This window comes from Bubalus kerabau, chromosome 1 (assembly GCF_029407905.1).
Source record: "Bubalus kerabau isolate K-KA32 ecotype Philippines breed swamp buffalo chromosome 1, PCC_UOA_SB_1v2, whole genome shotgun sequence".
In the NCBI taxonomy this organism is placed as follows: Eukaryota; Metazoa; Chordata; class Mammalia; order Artiodactyla; family Bovidae; genus Bubalus; species Bubalus kerabau.
The window spans coordinates 184,401,658-184,413,742 of NC_073624.1; the positions used below are offsets into that span (position 1 = coordinate 184,401,658).

The following is a 12,085-nucleotide window of genomic DNA, read 5'->3' on the forward strand; positions in this document are numbered from 1 at the left end:
TGAAGTTACCAGGAGACAGAGTTGCCAGGGCAACAGGGCTGTGAGTGGCAGCTCTGGGGAGAAGTCTGTGTGAAGATATCCAACCAGTGCTCACTTGGCCACTCACCTTGTTTTCCTTCTCTCCCAGTTTCCAATCTATCCTACCTTTCTTTATTCATTCCTTTAACAAGCCTTTGTTGAGACTTGCAATGCCCTAAGCACTGTCTCGGAAAAGGCAACGGCACCCCACTCCAGTACTCTTGCCTGGAAAATCCCATGGATGGAGGAGCCCGGTAGGCTGCAGTCCATGGGGTCGCTAAGAGTCGGACACGACTGAGCGACTTCCTTTTCACTTTTCACTTTCATGCATTGGAGAAGGCAATGGCACCCCCACTCCAGTGCTCTTGCCTGGAAAATCCCATGGATGGAGGAGCCTGGTAGGCTGCAGTCCATGGGGTCGCTAAGAGTCGGACACGACTGAGAGACTTCACTTTCCCTTTTCACTTTCATGCATTGGAGAAGGAAATGGCAACCCACTCCAGTGTTCTTGCCTAGAGAATCCCATGGGCGGGGGAGCCTGGTGGGCTTCCGTCTATGGGGTCGCACAGAGTTGGACACGACTGAAGCGACTTAGCAGCAGCAGCCAAGCACTGTCTGGGCGCTGGAGATACTGAAGTGAACTTGACAAAGAAGGTCCTGCTGTGGCTCTCCCTCAGTCTCCCAGCCCCTGCATCTTTGCCTCTTCTCTCTCTCTCTTTTTTTTTTTTTTTGTTCTATGGTCCTGCCTCTCACTGTACCCTAAGCAGGACTCAAGAAGCCCCAGGCCATTGAGGAAGCCAGCTGAGACTCTTCTCACAGACCCTCAAAGACACTCCTTTGCTGTCTGACGGATGTTTTGCACATGAATATCCTCAAACTTGCAACTCCAAACACTACACACACACATTTGTGCAAGCATTCAAGTGCAGAGAGAGACAAGCGCATAGCTTATTCACTTCTCCCCTTCACTGTCATTAGGTAACATCAGCAGGAACGCGCGCGCGCACACACATCGCAATATTCCTGAGAGACCATGTGCTCCATCTTACAGGTGGGCAAAGCTGAGGCTCAGAGATTTTAAGTAATGTGTCCGTGATTACGGGCTGTTCCCTCCAACTCTCAACCCTTATATTGTCTGATTAGCTGCTTAGCTCACAATAATAGTATTCGTGGTGCTTCCGCCAGCGGACTCACTTACAAGAGGGCCTTATCGCCCTGAAACGCCTCCATTTGTTGCTCAAACTAGGTTATTTGCCCCCTCACCAGGGGAGGAGCTAGGAAACGTCGATCTAACTTTGAGGAACAGATTTTTGGACTAATGGAGAAGCTAAATGCACTGTAACCAATGAGACCCCGCCCTGGGCGGGATTAAGGGCAGGCACCGGCCGCTGATTGAACAGAAGTACGCGGCAAATGGCGGAGACGCTGAGGAGAGTGCTAAACTTGGGCAGCACGGCGGGCCCCGGGAAGAACACAGCTGAGGCCGAACCACCTTTGCTGCTGCTCGGCGGTCCAGGCTCTGGAAAGACAGCGCTGCTATTCGCGGCGGCCCTGGAGGCGGCAGGGGAAGGCCGAGGCCCGGTCCTCTTCCTCACCCGGAGGCCTCTTCAAAGCCTGCCCCGCAGGACTGGACCGGCGCTCGAACCACTGCGATTACAAGTAGGGAGGGGTGGGACCAGAGGCGGACCAGCCCGTAGCGGGGCGAATGGGGATTGACTGACAGGCGGAAACAGACCAATGGCGGAGACGAAGCAAACATTGTGGGAAGGAATATGGACAAGTTGGAGATACGAAGCCTTGTTAAGATTGAATGAGAAACCATCCAATGAGGGGGCGGAATCCACAAATTTGCGTCCCAATGGGTGGAGTCAGGGGCGGAGCTAAACCAGAGTCCGTGGTGGAGTTGGACGCTATGGGCAGGTTTTCCGTGGAAACATTGCCCTAGAGATTTGGCAGAAAGGCATACCTTGTTCTTAATAATACCGGGCAGTGACGAGTGCAGGATAAGAAAAAAACGAGGGTGAGGGGTTGGTGAACAGAAGACTATTCGATCCCTCTGAGCTGCTTCACGCTGGAACCAGAGGTGTAGTGGGTGAGAGCCTCGTCCAGGGGAGTATGCAAGGAAGCAGGGCTGCTCTAACTGGAAGCCCGGCTTCCTATGCTGAATCTGGCCCTTTCCTTTTTCCCTTTCTAGAAGATCCGCTTCCAGTACCCACCCTCAACCCGTGAGCTCCTCCGGTTTCTGTGCTCTGCCCATGAGGCCCGTGGACCAGCCCCCTCACTCTTGCTGCTTGATGGCCTGGAGGAGTACCTAGTAGAAGACCCTGGGTCCCAGGAAGCCGCCTACCTGGCTGCCCTGCTTCTGGACACAGCTGTCCACTTCAGCCACCGGGTTGGGCCTGGCCGGGGCTGTGGGCTCATTGTGGCCCTGCAGACCCAGGAGGAAGGAGGTGACAGTGGAAATGCTCTGCAGCTGGCACTCCTTCAGAGGTATTTCCCTGCCCAGTGCTGGCTGCAGCCGGATGCAGCACGCCCAGGACAGTGCTGCCTCCGAGCCTCCCTGGAGCCAGGTGGGCTGGGCCCCAGGGAAGAATGGTGGGTGACTTTTCAACCAGATGGAGAGATGACAGTCACCCGATGGCCCACCCAGGCGGTTGACACCAGCTCGCACAAAGGTTCAAACTCTGGAGGCCAACCTTGAGCTTTGGAGTGTGACAACTTCTCCATGCCTGTTTCCCTGTCTGGAACACCTACCTCAGTTCAGTTCAGTTCAGTCACTCAGTCGTGTCCAACTCTTTGCGACCCCATGAACCGCAGTACACCAGGCCTCCTTGTTCATCACCAACTCCCAGAGTTTACCCAAGACAGTTGCAAATTCAAAGACCTTAAGATCGTAAAGTGCATTTTCTCTCGTAAATATACCATTATCCTGTATATATTGTGCCCAGCCAATATATTGTTTAATTTTTGTTTTTAATTTTATAAAGAAGAATTTCATGATAAATGTAATCTGAAACTTCCCTCTCAACACTGGTACTAAGATTCCCCCACATTTTCATTCATTCCTTTTTCCATACTGCATGTAATTCCATGAGTGACTATACCCTAAATTAGGTATGATCAGATTGACTTATTTACTACTATTAACACTCATACACATATCCTGGTCCATGTGTGTGAGGGTTTTTAGGGTACATATCTAAAAGTGGAATTGCTGGAATAGAAGGTATGCTTTCCTAGGTTATGTCAAACTTTTAAAAAGCAGTTAAGCCAAAAACTTCCAATGAGCCGCTTGATTGACCTTTGGTGTCATCAGAGTGCTTTCTTAGAACCAGATTCGGAATAAAGCCTTAGGAATTAATGTTAGTATTATTAGTGGCAGAGACTAGCTAGCTGCTCGTTAAACAGCTCTTCTCGCTTGGGTGCACAGCTGAACTACATTTCCCAGCTGTCCATGGTTCTTACGGAAGTCACATGCCCATTTCTAGCCAGCAGAATTTGTGAAGAAGAGGTGGCGCCCACCTCCAGGCTACATCCCTAAAGTGGCCCACAAAAATCTTCTGCTGTCTCTCTCTTGTTGGCTGGAAGGATGCAAAGGGTCCATCTGAAGACCCCAGAGTACCCCTAGGAGATGGTTAAGCTACAGCCTGGGTTTCTGACTCATCCCAGGGATAAGCTAACCATCTATCTGAATTGTATGAGAGAAAGTGCTTCCCTGGTGACTCAGCTGGTAAGAATCTGCCTGCAATGTAGGAGGCCTGGGTTCAATCCCTTGGTCGAGAAGACCCCCTAGAGAAGGGAATGGGTTGTTGTTAGGGCAGCTAGCATAACTTATACTGACCAATTCATTCTGTTATTATTATTCAGATTGCCAGGTCAGAATTTTAGACTTAACTCCAGACTTTTTGCTGCTTCTCCTATGGCCTGGGCCCAGGGAAAAGATGGGGCTTACAGGTATTTATAGAAGTCACGACAGGAAACTTGTATATATTTATATATAAAGTATATATATATATATATTTATCTATCTACACACAAAAAACTGTACATTTAAAAATACTGCAAGGCTGTGACTTTCTGAGCAGGATGAATTGAGCAGAAAGCCAAGGTCAGCAGGCCTCACTGACCCTGCCGGATAAACCTGGGCCTTGAGTAGAAGTGGGGTCATTCTGGGTCTCTGAGCCTCTGAGGGCTGGAGTCCTAGGAGCAGGCCACGTAGCTTGGGGGTGAAGGCTTGGGGGCTGGGATGAGGCTGTTCTCATAAGGGTTGGAGTAGGGACCATTGGATGAACCCCCCTGGGCTTCCTGGGAACCCCCTGAGCTGTAGTCAGTTGAGATGCCAGAGTCGGACACCACGAGGTACAGGTACTTTAGGTGGGGTGGGGTGGGGAGCAGCTCAGGGGGCAGTGCCCTTGGGCGCAAGAGCTGGGAGCTGGGGTCAAGAATGGTGTACTCAAAGCTAGTAGCAGAGGCCCCCTCCGGCCCAGGCTTCAGGGCCAAAGCGGATGTGCAGGAGGACGCTTCTGAGGCTTCATCCATGGTCACTATGTCCATATCGCCACCAGGCTGCAGGAGGTCCTTGCTCGGCAGACTCCGGGGCAGCAACCACTTGTCCAGTACCAGGTAGCTGTCTTGGGCATGCTCGCTGCCCACCGGATCCAGGAGGGGACCCCCGTCATCTGCCCCAGGTTCCACTGCCTGTGTCACCCCCCAGCAGCACTCAGAGAGGACTTCCAGGGGGGCAGGTGGGTCCTCTGGGAAGGGGGTGCTGGGGCTCCACCACAGACACCCGTCAGTCTGGTACAGCCACAGCTGGGGAAACAGCACCAGCTTGCTCAGAGACTTGGAGTTCGGCCACAGGAGCAGGGAAGCCCCAGGCCTGGAAGGAACAACCAGGCTGCCTACCTGGAAATTACCCTTGTGGGTTGTGAAGAGGCCTTCAAACTCGCTCTCAGGGCTTGGGATACCAGGCCAAATCTTCTGCTTCAGAGTCCTGTTGAAACCAAAACAAACAGATACCTGGGCATGTGTCACTGAACATTTACCAACACCCCCTCAGCACCATCCATGGGGCAAAGCTACTCCTAGTTCCTTGTGGTCATGTTGAAGGCAGAGGAGTGCATGGGACTGAGGAACAGGGGTTCTGCCAAAGCATCTGCAAGGCCCTATAGAAGGGCAATGGGAACAGGGTTTTGAAGGATACATAGGAGTTCAATATACACTGCCTTATGGTCCCTCTAAAACACACCCAGGCTTGTCTGAAGGTCCATTATGCTACTTTCCTTCTCACTCTTTTCCATGGTTCTCCAGTGCATTCAGGATAAAGTCCAAACTCCTACAGAATACCCTACATGATCTAATCCCTGTTACCTCCCTCATCTCTCTCCCCCCCGCCTCCCACCACCTTACATACTCTGCTCTAGGGAAACAGCTTTTCTTGCAGCTGCTTCAATGTTCCAAGCTCATTCCCATCTCAGGACCTTTGCACTTGCTGTTTTTCGCTCCCTGCTTTTCACGTGGCTGCCTCTTTCCCAGGATTCAGGTTTCTGCTCTGATGTCACCTCCGCTCACCTATCTATTCTGTCCTGTCCCCATGTGCATGCATGCTAAGTCACTTCAGTCGTGTCTGACTCTTGGTGACCTTACGGCCTGTAGCCCACCAGGTTCCTCTGTCCATGGGATTCTCTAGGCAGGAATACTGGAGTGGATTGCCATGCACTCTTCCAGGGGATCAGCCCAAGCCAGGGATCAAACCTGAGACTCTTATGTCTCCTGCACTGGCAGGGGAGTTCCTTACCACTAGTGCCACCTGGGAAGCCTGATATTTCTGCTATCTCTCATCACAATTTATAATCAAATATCTGTTGGTTCCCTTATTTGTTGTGTGACTCAGCTATGAGATCCACAAGAGTAGAGACACATCTGGTTTGTTCTGCTCTTTCTTCCCAGTGCCTAGCACATAGCTGGCACTCAGTATTTCCCAATCAAGTAAATAAACAAGGCTTTGAAGGAACTAGGAGATTGCTTGGCAGGCATGGCAAGAAGGACATTCCTGGCAGAAGGAACAGTGTATCCCAAGGCTTGGGGGTGTGAAAACACATAGTATGTACTCGGGTTACAAAAACAATTACAAAAACCTCAGGATGGCTGGTCATGTCATAAAACACCTAAGGACCTTGACAACAGGTGGGAGGCATTTGGGGCTAAATCGTTTCATGAAGCCCATTTGGTTGGCTTTACAGAAGTTGACGAAACTGGGAAAAAAGTATTCACAAAGAAGGGCTCCCCCGGTGGCTCAGTGGTAAAGAATCCGCCTAAAAGGCAGGAGATGCAGGTTCCATCCGTGGGTCGGAACAATCCAGGAGGAGGGCATGGCCACCCACTCCAGTATTCTTGCATGGAGAATCCCAGGGACAGAGGAGCCTGGCGGGCTACAGTCCCTGGAGTCACAAAGAGTCAGACACGACTGAAATGACCTAGCGTAGCAGGCACGCACATTCACAAAGGAATCCAAGAAGGAGCAGACACTGAGGTAGGAGGAAAACCCCAAAAGTATGCCCCAGAGCAGAGAATTTTAAGTAAGAATCTGAGTGTGACCTGGCTTGCATCCTGACCCTGCCACCGACTCTTCATTGTGTAACCCTGGGCAAGTGCCTGCCCGTCTCTGAACCTAGGTTTTCACAGGGAAAGGGGAAAGTTAGTGGAGGGGAGTCTGAGCCAGATGCCGAGTGGGGCGCTCACCGGCGGTGGGAGAGCAGGGCTAGCACGGCCAGCAGCAGCAGAATGAGCACGAGGACGAGGGAGAGCGTCAGGATGAGGGGGTCCAAGTCTGGGGGAGCAGGGAAGAGGTCAGGGCGGTGAGCTTGGCCCCCATGCTCCGCCCAGCCCCTCCTACCTCCCTTGCCTGGGGCCTCACCACTAGCCGTCAGCAGTGACGCAGGCTCGGACCAGGCGCTCCAGAAGCCACCGAAGCTGGGCTCGGCCATACGCGCGCGTACCATGAAAGTGTAGCGCGTTCCGCCCCGCAGGTTGCTCAGCAAGCACTCGGTGCGGCCGTCGAGGATCTCCACCTGTAGGCGGGGCCCGGGTGAGGGGTGTGGCCAATAGGGGCAGGGTGGGCAAAGGAGGGCATGTGGGGGTGGACTCTGAGGGATCCAGCCAATCAGAAAAAGGAAGAACAGAAACCAAGCATGGGAAGGCGGGAATGAAAGTAGGAGGCGGGGCCCAGGAAGGCTTGGGGCCAATCGGGATGGGGCCCTGGGTAGAAACGGGCGCACTTCGGCTATTTAATAGCTGGGCCTCCGAACAGACAGGGCGGGCACTGGAGCGGTTTAGGGTTCCAGGCAAGAGTTGAGAAAGGTTGAGTCCAGGTGGGCTGGGAAAGGGGGATCATTGGGAAAGGGGACAAGTCAGTGGACGTGGAGATGTCTTGGGCAGGGCGTGGAAGGGACGAGGCCAAGGGGGCGAGGCACGAGTGACAGTCAGGGTGAGACTTAGAGGGCCTGTCCAGTCTGGAGCCCTCTGGAGCTAGGTCATAGGGGCAGGCCTCACCCTCTGTGCGCCCCCTGCGGCGTTCTCTGCCGAGATGTTCACCTCATAGCGGATAAGGCTCGCCATGGGTGCCCCAGGAGGCGGGAGCCAGCGCAGTACCACGTGGCCGCCCTCGTCGGCCCGCCGAGCCACAAGCCTGGCGGGAGGGTCTAGGAGCACTGCGGAGAGGGGTTTGCTTAGGTGGGCGGAAACTGGGACTCCCTCCCGACCAATCCCCTGTTCCCAGCGCACTTACCCACTTCGTTGACGTGAATGGTACGGCGGTAGCGTGAAGCGCCCGAGGAGGCCGCAGTGACGTGCAGCTCTAGGGGCACGAAGCTCGACGTGTCGGCTGTAGGCAGCGAGCACCAGAAACGCACCAAGCCCCGGGCGGTGGGCGCCTGATGCAGGCGGCATGGCTTCCACGGCTCACCCCTGTTCAACCAGGAACCAGCGAGGGTAGGGGGATCATGTTTGGAGGTTTCGCGGGGACCGAGGGCGCGTTTCTGGACACCACCACCAGGGGGCGTCCCAGCCCCGACGTACGCGACGCCTTAAGTCCTGCTTTGGAGCTGTATTGTTCCTGCCCTGAAGTTTGCGGTTACCCTCCAGCAGTGATCACGGGAGTGTTCCAGCCCCGACCACTAGGGTGCATGTCAGCCTTGACTCCGTGGGCTTCCCACAAGTGCCCACCAGCAGAGATGCAGCCGGTCCCTGGCACCAGGAAACATCCCAAGATGCGAGCTCCTGGGAGGTCTGCCCGGCCCGCCCGCCCCCTGCACCTGTGGGGCGATCCACCTGACCCCGCCTCGTCCAACTCACTCGAGCTTATACGAGAAGCTGTAGTTGTCCGGGCCGACTCCGGCGGTGGCCGCTTCCTCCCAGAAACACACCAAATCCTCCAAGCGCTCGGTGAAGCACAGAAACTCATCAGGCTCGCGGGCTGTCAGCAGGGCCGCTGAGGATGGGGGGTCAGGGCAGGGGGTCAAGGGACCCGAGCCCCTTTCTCGAGCCACAGGATCCTTCCCTCCCTCCTGCCGCCTGTGCGGACCGATAAGAAAAAAAGCCCCGCCCCCGTTCTTCCAGCGGGGCCCTTCGAGGGGTCCGCCGAAGTAGTGCCCCCCAAACTTCCAAGCGTAGGTTGCGTGTCTTATTGTCTCCCTCCAACACACACGCCGCCCACCCGCGACCGGCTTTGCTGAGCGCAGCATTCAAGGCCTCCGCCTCCCGCTGCCGGCCCCGCCCCAACCTAGGGACTTGCGTGCGTGTGAGAGTGTGTGCAGGAGGCGGGGTCCCCTATCAGCCTCGGCAGGCTCCCGGCGGCCCGATAGCGCCAACCGTGCCCCCCGTTCCCCTCCCTCAACCCAGCGGACCCAGGGATCTGGCGCCCGCATGCCAACCGTGTTTACAGTCGCCTGCGGCTCAGCCCCTCTGACTCGGACTCGGGTTTTACCCTCCCTCCCCGCTTGAAGGGTCGGTTAGATCCCCTTAGCTCAGGGACTCTAGAATATAGGACTCTAGACTACAGCACCACCCCTGCCCCATTTAGCGTTTAGCACGCCCCCAGTTCGTTGTAGAGATGAAGCAGGACTCTTATGCCCCTTTCTAGCTTCTCCCCCAGAACCCAGTCTGGGGATATAGACCCCAGCATGCCATATGAGATCCCAGTCTAGGGGTTCAGACACCACCTTGGGCTCCAGGTCACAGACTCAGAATGAGAACCTGGGTGGCCCCAAGGGTCCGGGCAGGAAGTTCGGGCCCCCATATTGCCCTCCAAGATCCAGTGCTGGGGTCTACACTCAACTCCACCCTTACCTTTGTTTTCAAACTTGGGGTCCGTTGGATTGGGTGGGGGAGCCCAGGCTGCCCCAGCGAGCAAGAGGCAGAGGAAGCCAATTCCAGCCCGGAGGGGTGCCGGGAGATGATACATAATGTAGCCCCAGCCGGGGGCCCAGAGCTCCTGCCTGCTCCCCCCCCACGTCTTCCGCCCCTGGCACAGGCCACAGCTGGGTCAGCAGCTGCCTCCGCCGGACACAGCTGACCAGGCCTTCCCGGCCAGGCGCCTCCAAGTGGCAGCTCCCCCGAGGGGGCGGGACCAGCAGGCAGCCCGAGCTGAGATAAGAGGGAGGCAGCCGCCCTGTGGGGCCAGGCTACAGAGAGCAGGGGCCCTGGGCTCCGCACCCCCTTGGGGGTGGAGGGAAGGAACTGCTCTGCTTTTTGCCTCAGACACTTTCTTGCTGTGCGACCCTGGACGGGTTACTTACCTTATCTGAGCTTCAGCCTTTTAATCTATAAAATCCGACTTGGCACATAGCAAGCATTCAAAAAATGTAAACTACAACTACTGATAGTATCGTACTAATCAACATTTCTTCCCAGTCTGGGTAGGAATATAATAAGCCTAATAGCCGTTGAATGTTTGCACAATGTTGGGAAGTACTGCCAGATAGTAAGTACGAAAGAGCCTGCGTTTGTAAAAATTACATGTATTCTAGAATGCGAGATTTTATTTGTGATTTTGGGGCATTTTCTGCTTACATTTGTATACTCTTGGGATTTTATTTTACAAGGAACGTGCAGTTCTTTCAATAATCTGTATAGAACACATCATAAAAGCTGTTCTCTCGGGCTGAGCTTCAACTGGGGTAAACACCCTCCGCCCCAAAGAGATGCATGCCTGGGGAAGCAGGGGATACCTACCTTATTGCGTCAGCCAGCCCCAGATTAGCCAATTAGAGAGCTCCATTCCCCGGAGCACGGTAATTGGTTCAGGGGTGGCATGTGACCCAAGGGGATCCAATGAGCTTCCATTCTGGGATTTTCCCTGGAGTAGCTAGGAAAGGAGGTGCCGCTTTCTATTGGATGACGAGGTAGGCCAATGGAGCAGCCAGAGACATCTTTGTCATTAGGAGGAAAAAAATTGGCTGATGGTGAAGCTAAGGTGGACTTCTGCACTGTCTGTTCCCTCCACTTGCAAGGTTCTTCCTCTAAATGTACATGCAGCTCACTTTCAGTTTACTCAGGACTCTAACTAAATGTCACTTCCTCAGTGAAGTCCTCCTGGATCACCCTGTTTAAAATAGCAACCCTCTCACCGCCCGCCTCTCACCGCCCCCGCCTCACCCCACACACACGTCAGTCCTTAAATGGTTTGGTAGTAATAGCAGCAGAAGCATTTTGCATTCCCTGTACTTTTTGTATAAATATGTAATATGTATTTGATGTTTTATTATTGATTCACCACCTTCATTAGTCTGTTTTGTTCATTTCTATATCCCCAGCACCTACAACAGAGCCTGGCATATAATAGGTCAGGGAATATTTGTGGAGTAAAAGATGAGCGAAAAACCAAGCTGAGAGGTGTAGGGAGACAGCTGACCTTGTGTTAGCCACTGGAGAGAGCTATTCCTGAGTACTCCTGCACCTTTCTTTTTTTTTTTTTTTTAACCTCCTGCACTTTTAAAAACAGAAGTTGAGGGATTCCCTGGCTGTCCAGTGGTTAGGACTCCGTGCTTCTGCAGGGGGCGTGGATTTGGTCTCTAGTTATTTAACTTATATGCAGAGTACGTCATGAGAAACTCTGGGCTGGAAGAAGCACAAGCTGGAATCAAGATTGCCAGGAGAAATATCAATAACCTCAGATATGCAGATGACACCACCCTTATGGCAGAAAGTGAAGAGGAACTAAAAAGCCTCTTGGTGAAAGAGGAGAGTGAAAAAGTTGGCCTAAAGCTCAACATTCAGAAAACTGAGATCATGGCATCTGGTCCCATCACTTCATGGCAAATAGATGGGGAAACAGTGGAAACAGTGTCAGACTTTATTTTGGGGGGCTCCAAAATCACTGCAGATGGTGATTGCAGCCATGAAATTAAAAGACGCTTACCCCTTAGAAGGAAAGTTATGACCAACCTAGATAGCATATTAAAAAGCAGAGATACTACTTTGCCAACAAAATCCGTCTAGTCAAGGCTATGGTTTTTCCAATGGTCATGTATGGATGTGAGAGCTGGACTGTGAAGAAAGCTGAGCGCTGAAAAATTGATGCCTTTGAACTGTGGTGTTGGAGAAGACTCTTGAGAGTCCCTTGGACTGCAAGGAGATCCAACCAGTCCATTCTAAAGGAGATCAGTCCTGGGTGTTCATTGAAAGGACTGATGCTGAGGCTGAAGCTCCAATACTTTGGGCACCTCATGCAAAGAGTTGACTCATTGGAAAAGACCCTGATGCTGGGAGGGATTGGGGGCAGGAGGAGAAGGGGACAACAGAGGATGAGATGGCTGGATGGCATCACCAACTCGATGCACATGAGTTTGGGTGAACTCTGGGAGTTGGTGATGGACAGGGAGGCCTGGCATGCTGCGATTCATGGGGTCACAAAGAGTCAGACACGACTGAGTGATTAAACTGAACTGAACTGAACTGAGGGGAACTAAAATCCCACATCCCTTGCCGTGGAACAAAAAAAAAAAAACAAGTCAATGAGAATCTCTTCCTCAGGAAATTGGCATTTAGATTGAGTGTGTTTGTGTGTATG

At 53.3% G+C, this 12,085-nt stretch overlaps 2 protein-coding genes and 1 long non-coding RNA gene across 6 annotated transcripts; 2 read left to right on the forward strand and 1 right to left on the reverse strand.

Annotated features, from left to right (window-relative positions):
• The first annotated feature begins 454 nt into the window (after positions 1-454).
• SWSAP1 (SWIM-type zinc finger 7 associated protein 1) lies at positions 455-3,064 on the forward strand. Of its 2 annotated transcripts, none has more exons than XM_055545255.1 (2): positions 455-1,677; positions 2,213-3,064. In XM_055545255.1, the coding sequence occupies exons 1-2, from the start codon at positions 1,432-1,434 to the stop codon at positions 2,717-2,719; spliced, it is 753 nt and encodes a 250-aa protein (XP_055401230.1). In that variant the 5' UTR covers positions 455-1,431; the 3' UTR covers positions 2,720-3,064. The 2 variants fall into 2 exon arrangements, 1 of the variants encoding a protein (XP_055401230.1); XR_008701739.1 differs by lacking the exon at positions 455-1,677 and adding an exon at positions 1,694-2,110 and having other exon boundaries at positions 2,213-2,349.
• A 265-nt stretch (positions 3,065-3,329) lies between these two features.
• On the reverse strand, positions 3,330-10,803 carry EPOR (erythropoietin receptor). Of its 2 annotated transcripts, XM_055545241.1 has the most exons (8): positions 9,364-10,803; positions 8,371-8,506; positions 7,805-7,983; positions 7,570-7,727; positions 6,935-7,088; positions 6,760-6,847; positions 4,924-5,011; positions 3,330-4,830 (listed from the first exon to the last, which is right to left on the reverse strand). In XM_055545241.1, exons 1-8 carry the CDS (start codon positions 9,476-9,478, stop codon positions 4,219-4,221), a joined length of 1,530 nt encoding a protein of 509 aa, XP_055401216.1. In that variant the 5' UTR covers positions 9,479-10,803; the 3' UTR covers positions 3,330-4,218. The 2 variants fall into 2 exon arrangements, with proteins under 2 accessions (XP_055401216.1, XP_055401210.1); XM_055545235.1 differs by having other exon boundaries at positions 3,386-4,830; positions 8,371-10,793.
• On the forward strand, positions 7,398-8,339 carry LOC129626074 (uncharacterized). Of its 2 annotated transcripts, none has more exons than XR_008701741.1 (2): positions 7,398-8,007; positions 8,161-8,339. It is a non-coding gene; the product is annotated as an uncharacterized LOC129626074 (long non-coding RNA). The 2 variants fall into 2 exon arrangements; XR_008701740.1 differs by having other exon boundaries at positions 8,164-8,339.
• Positions 10,804-12,085: the final 1,282 nt, after the last annotated feature.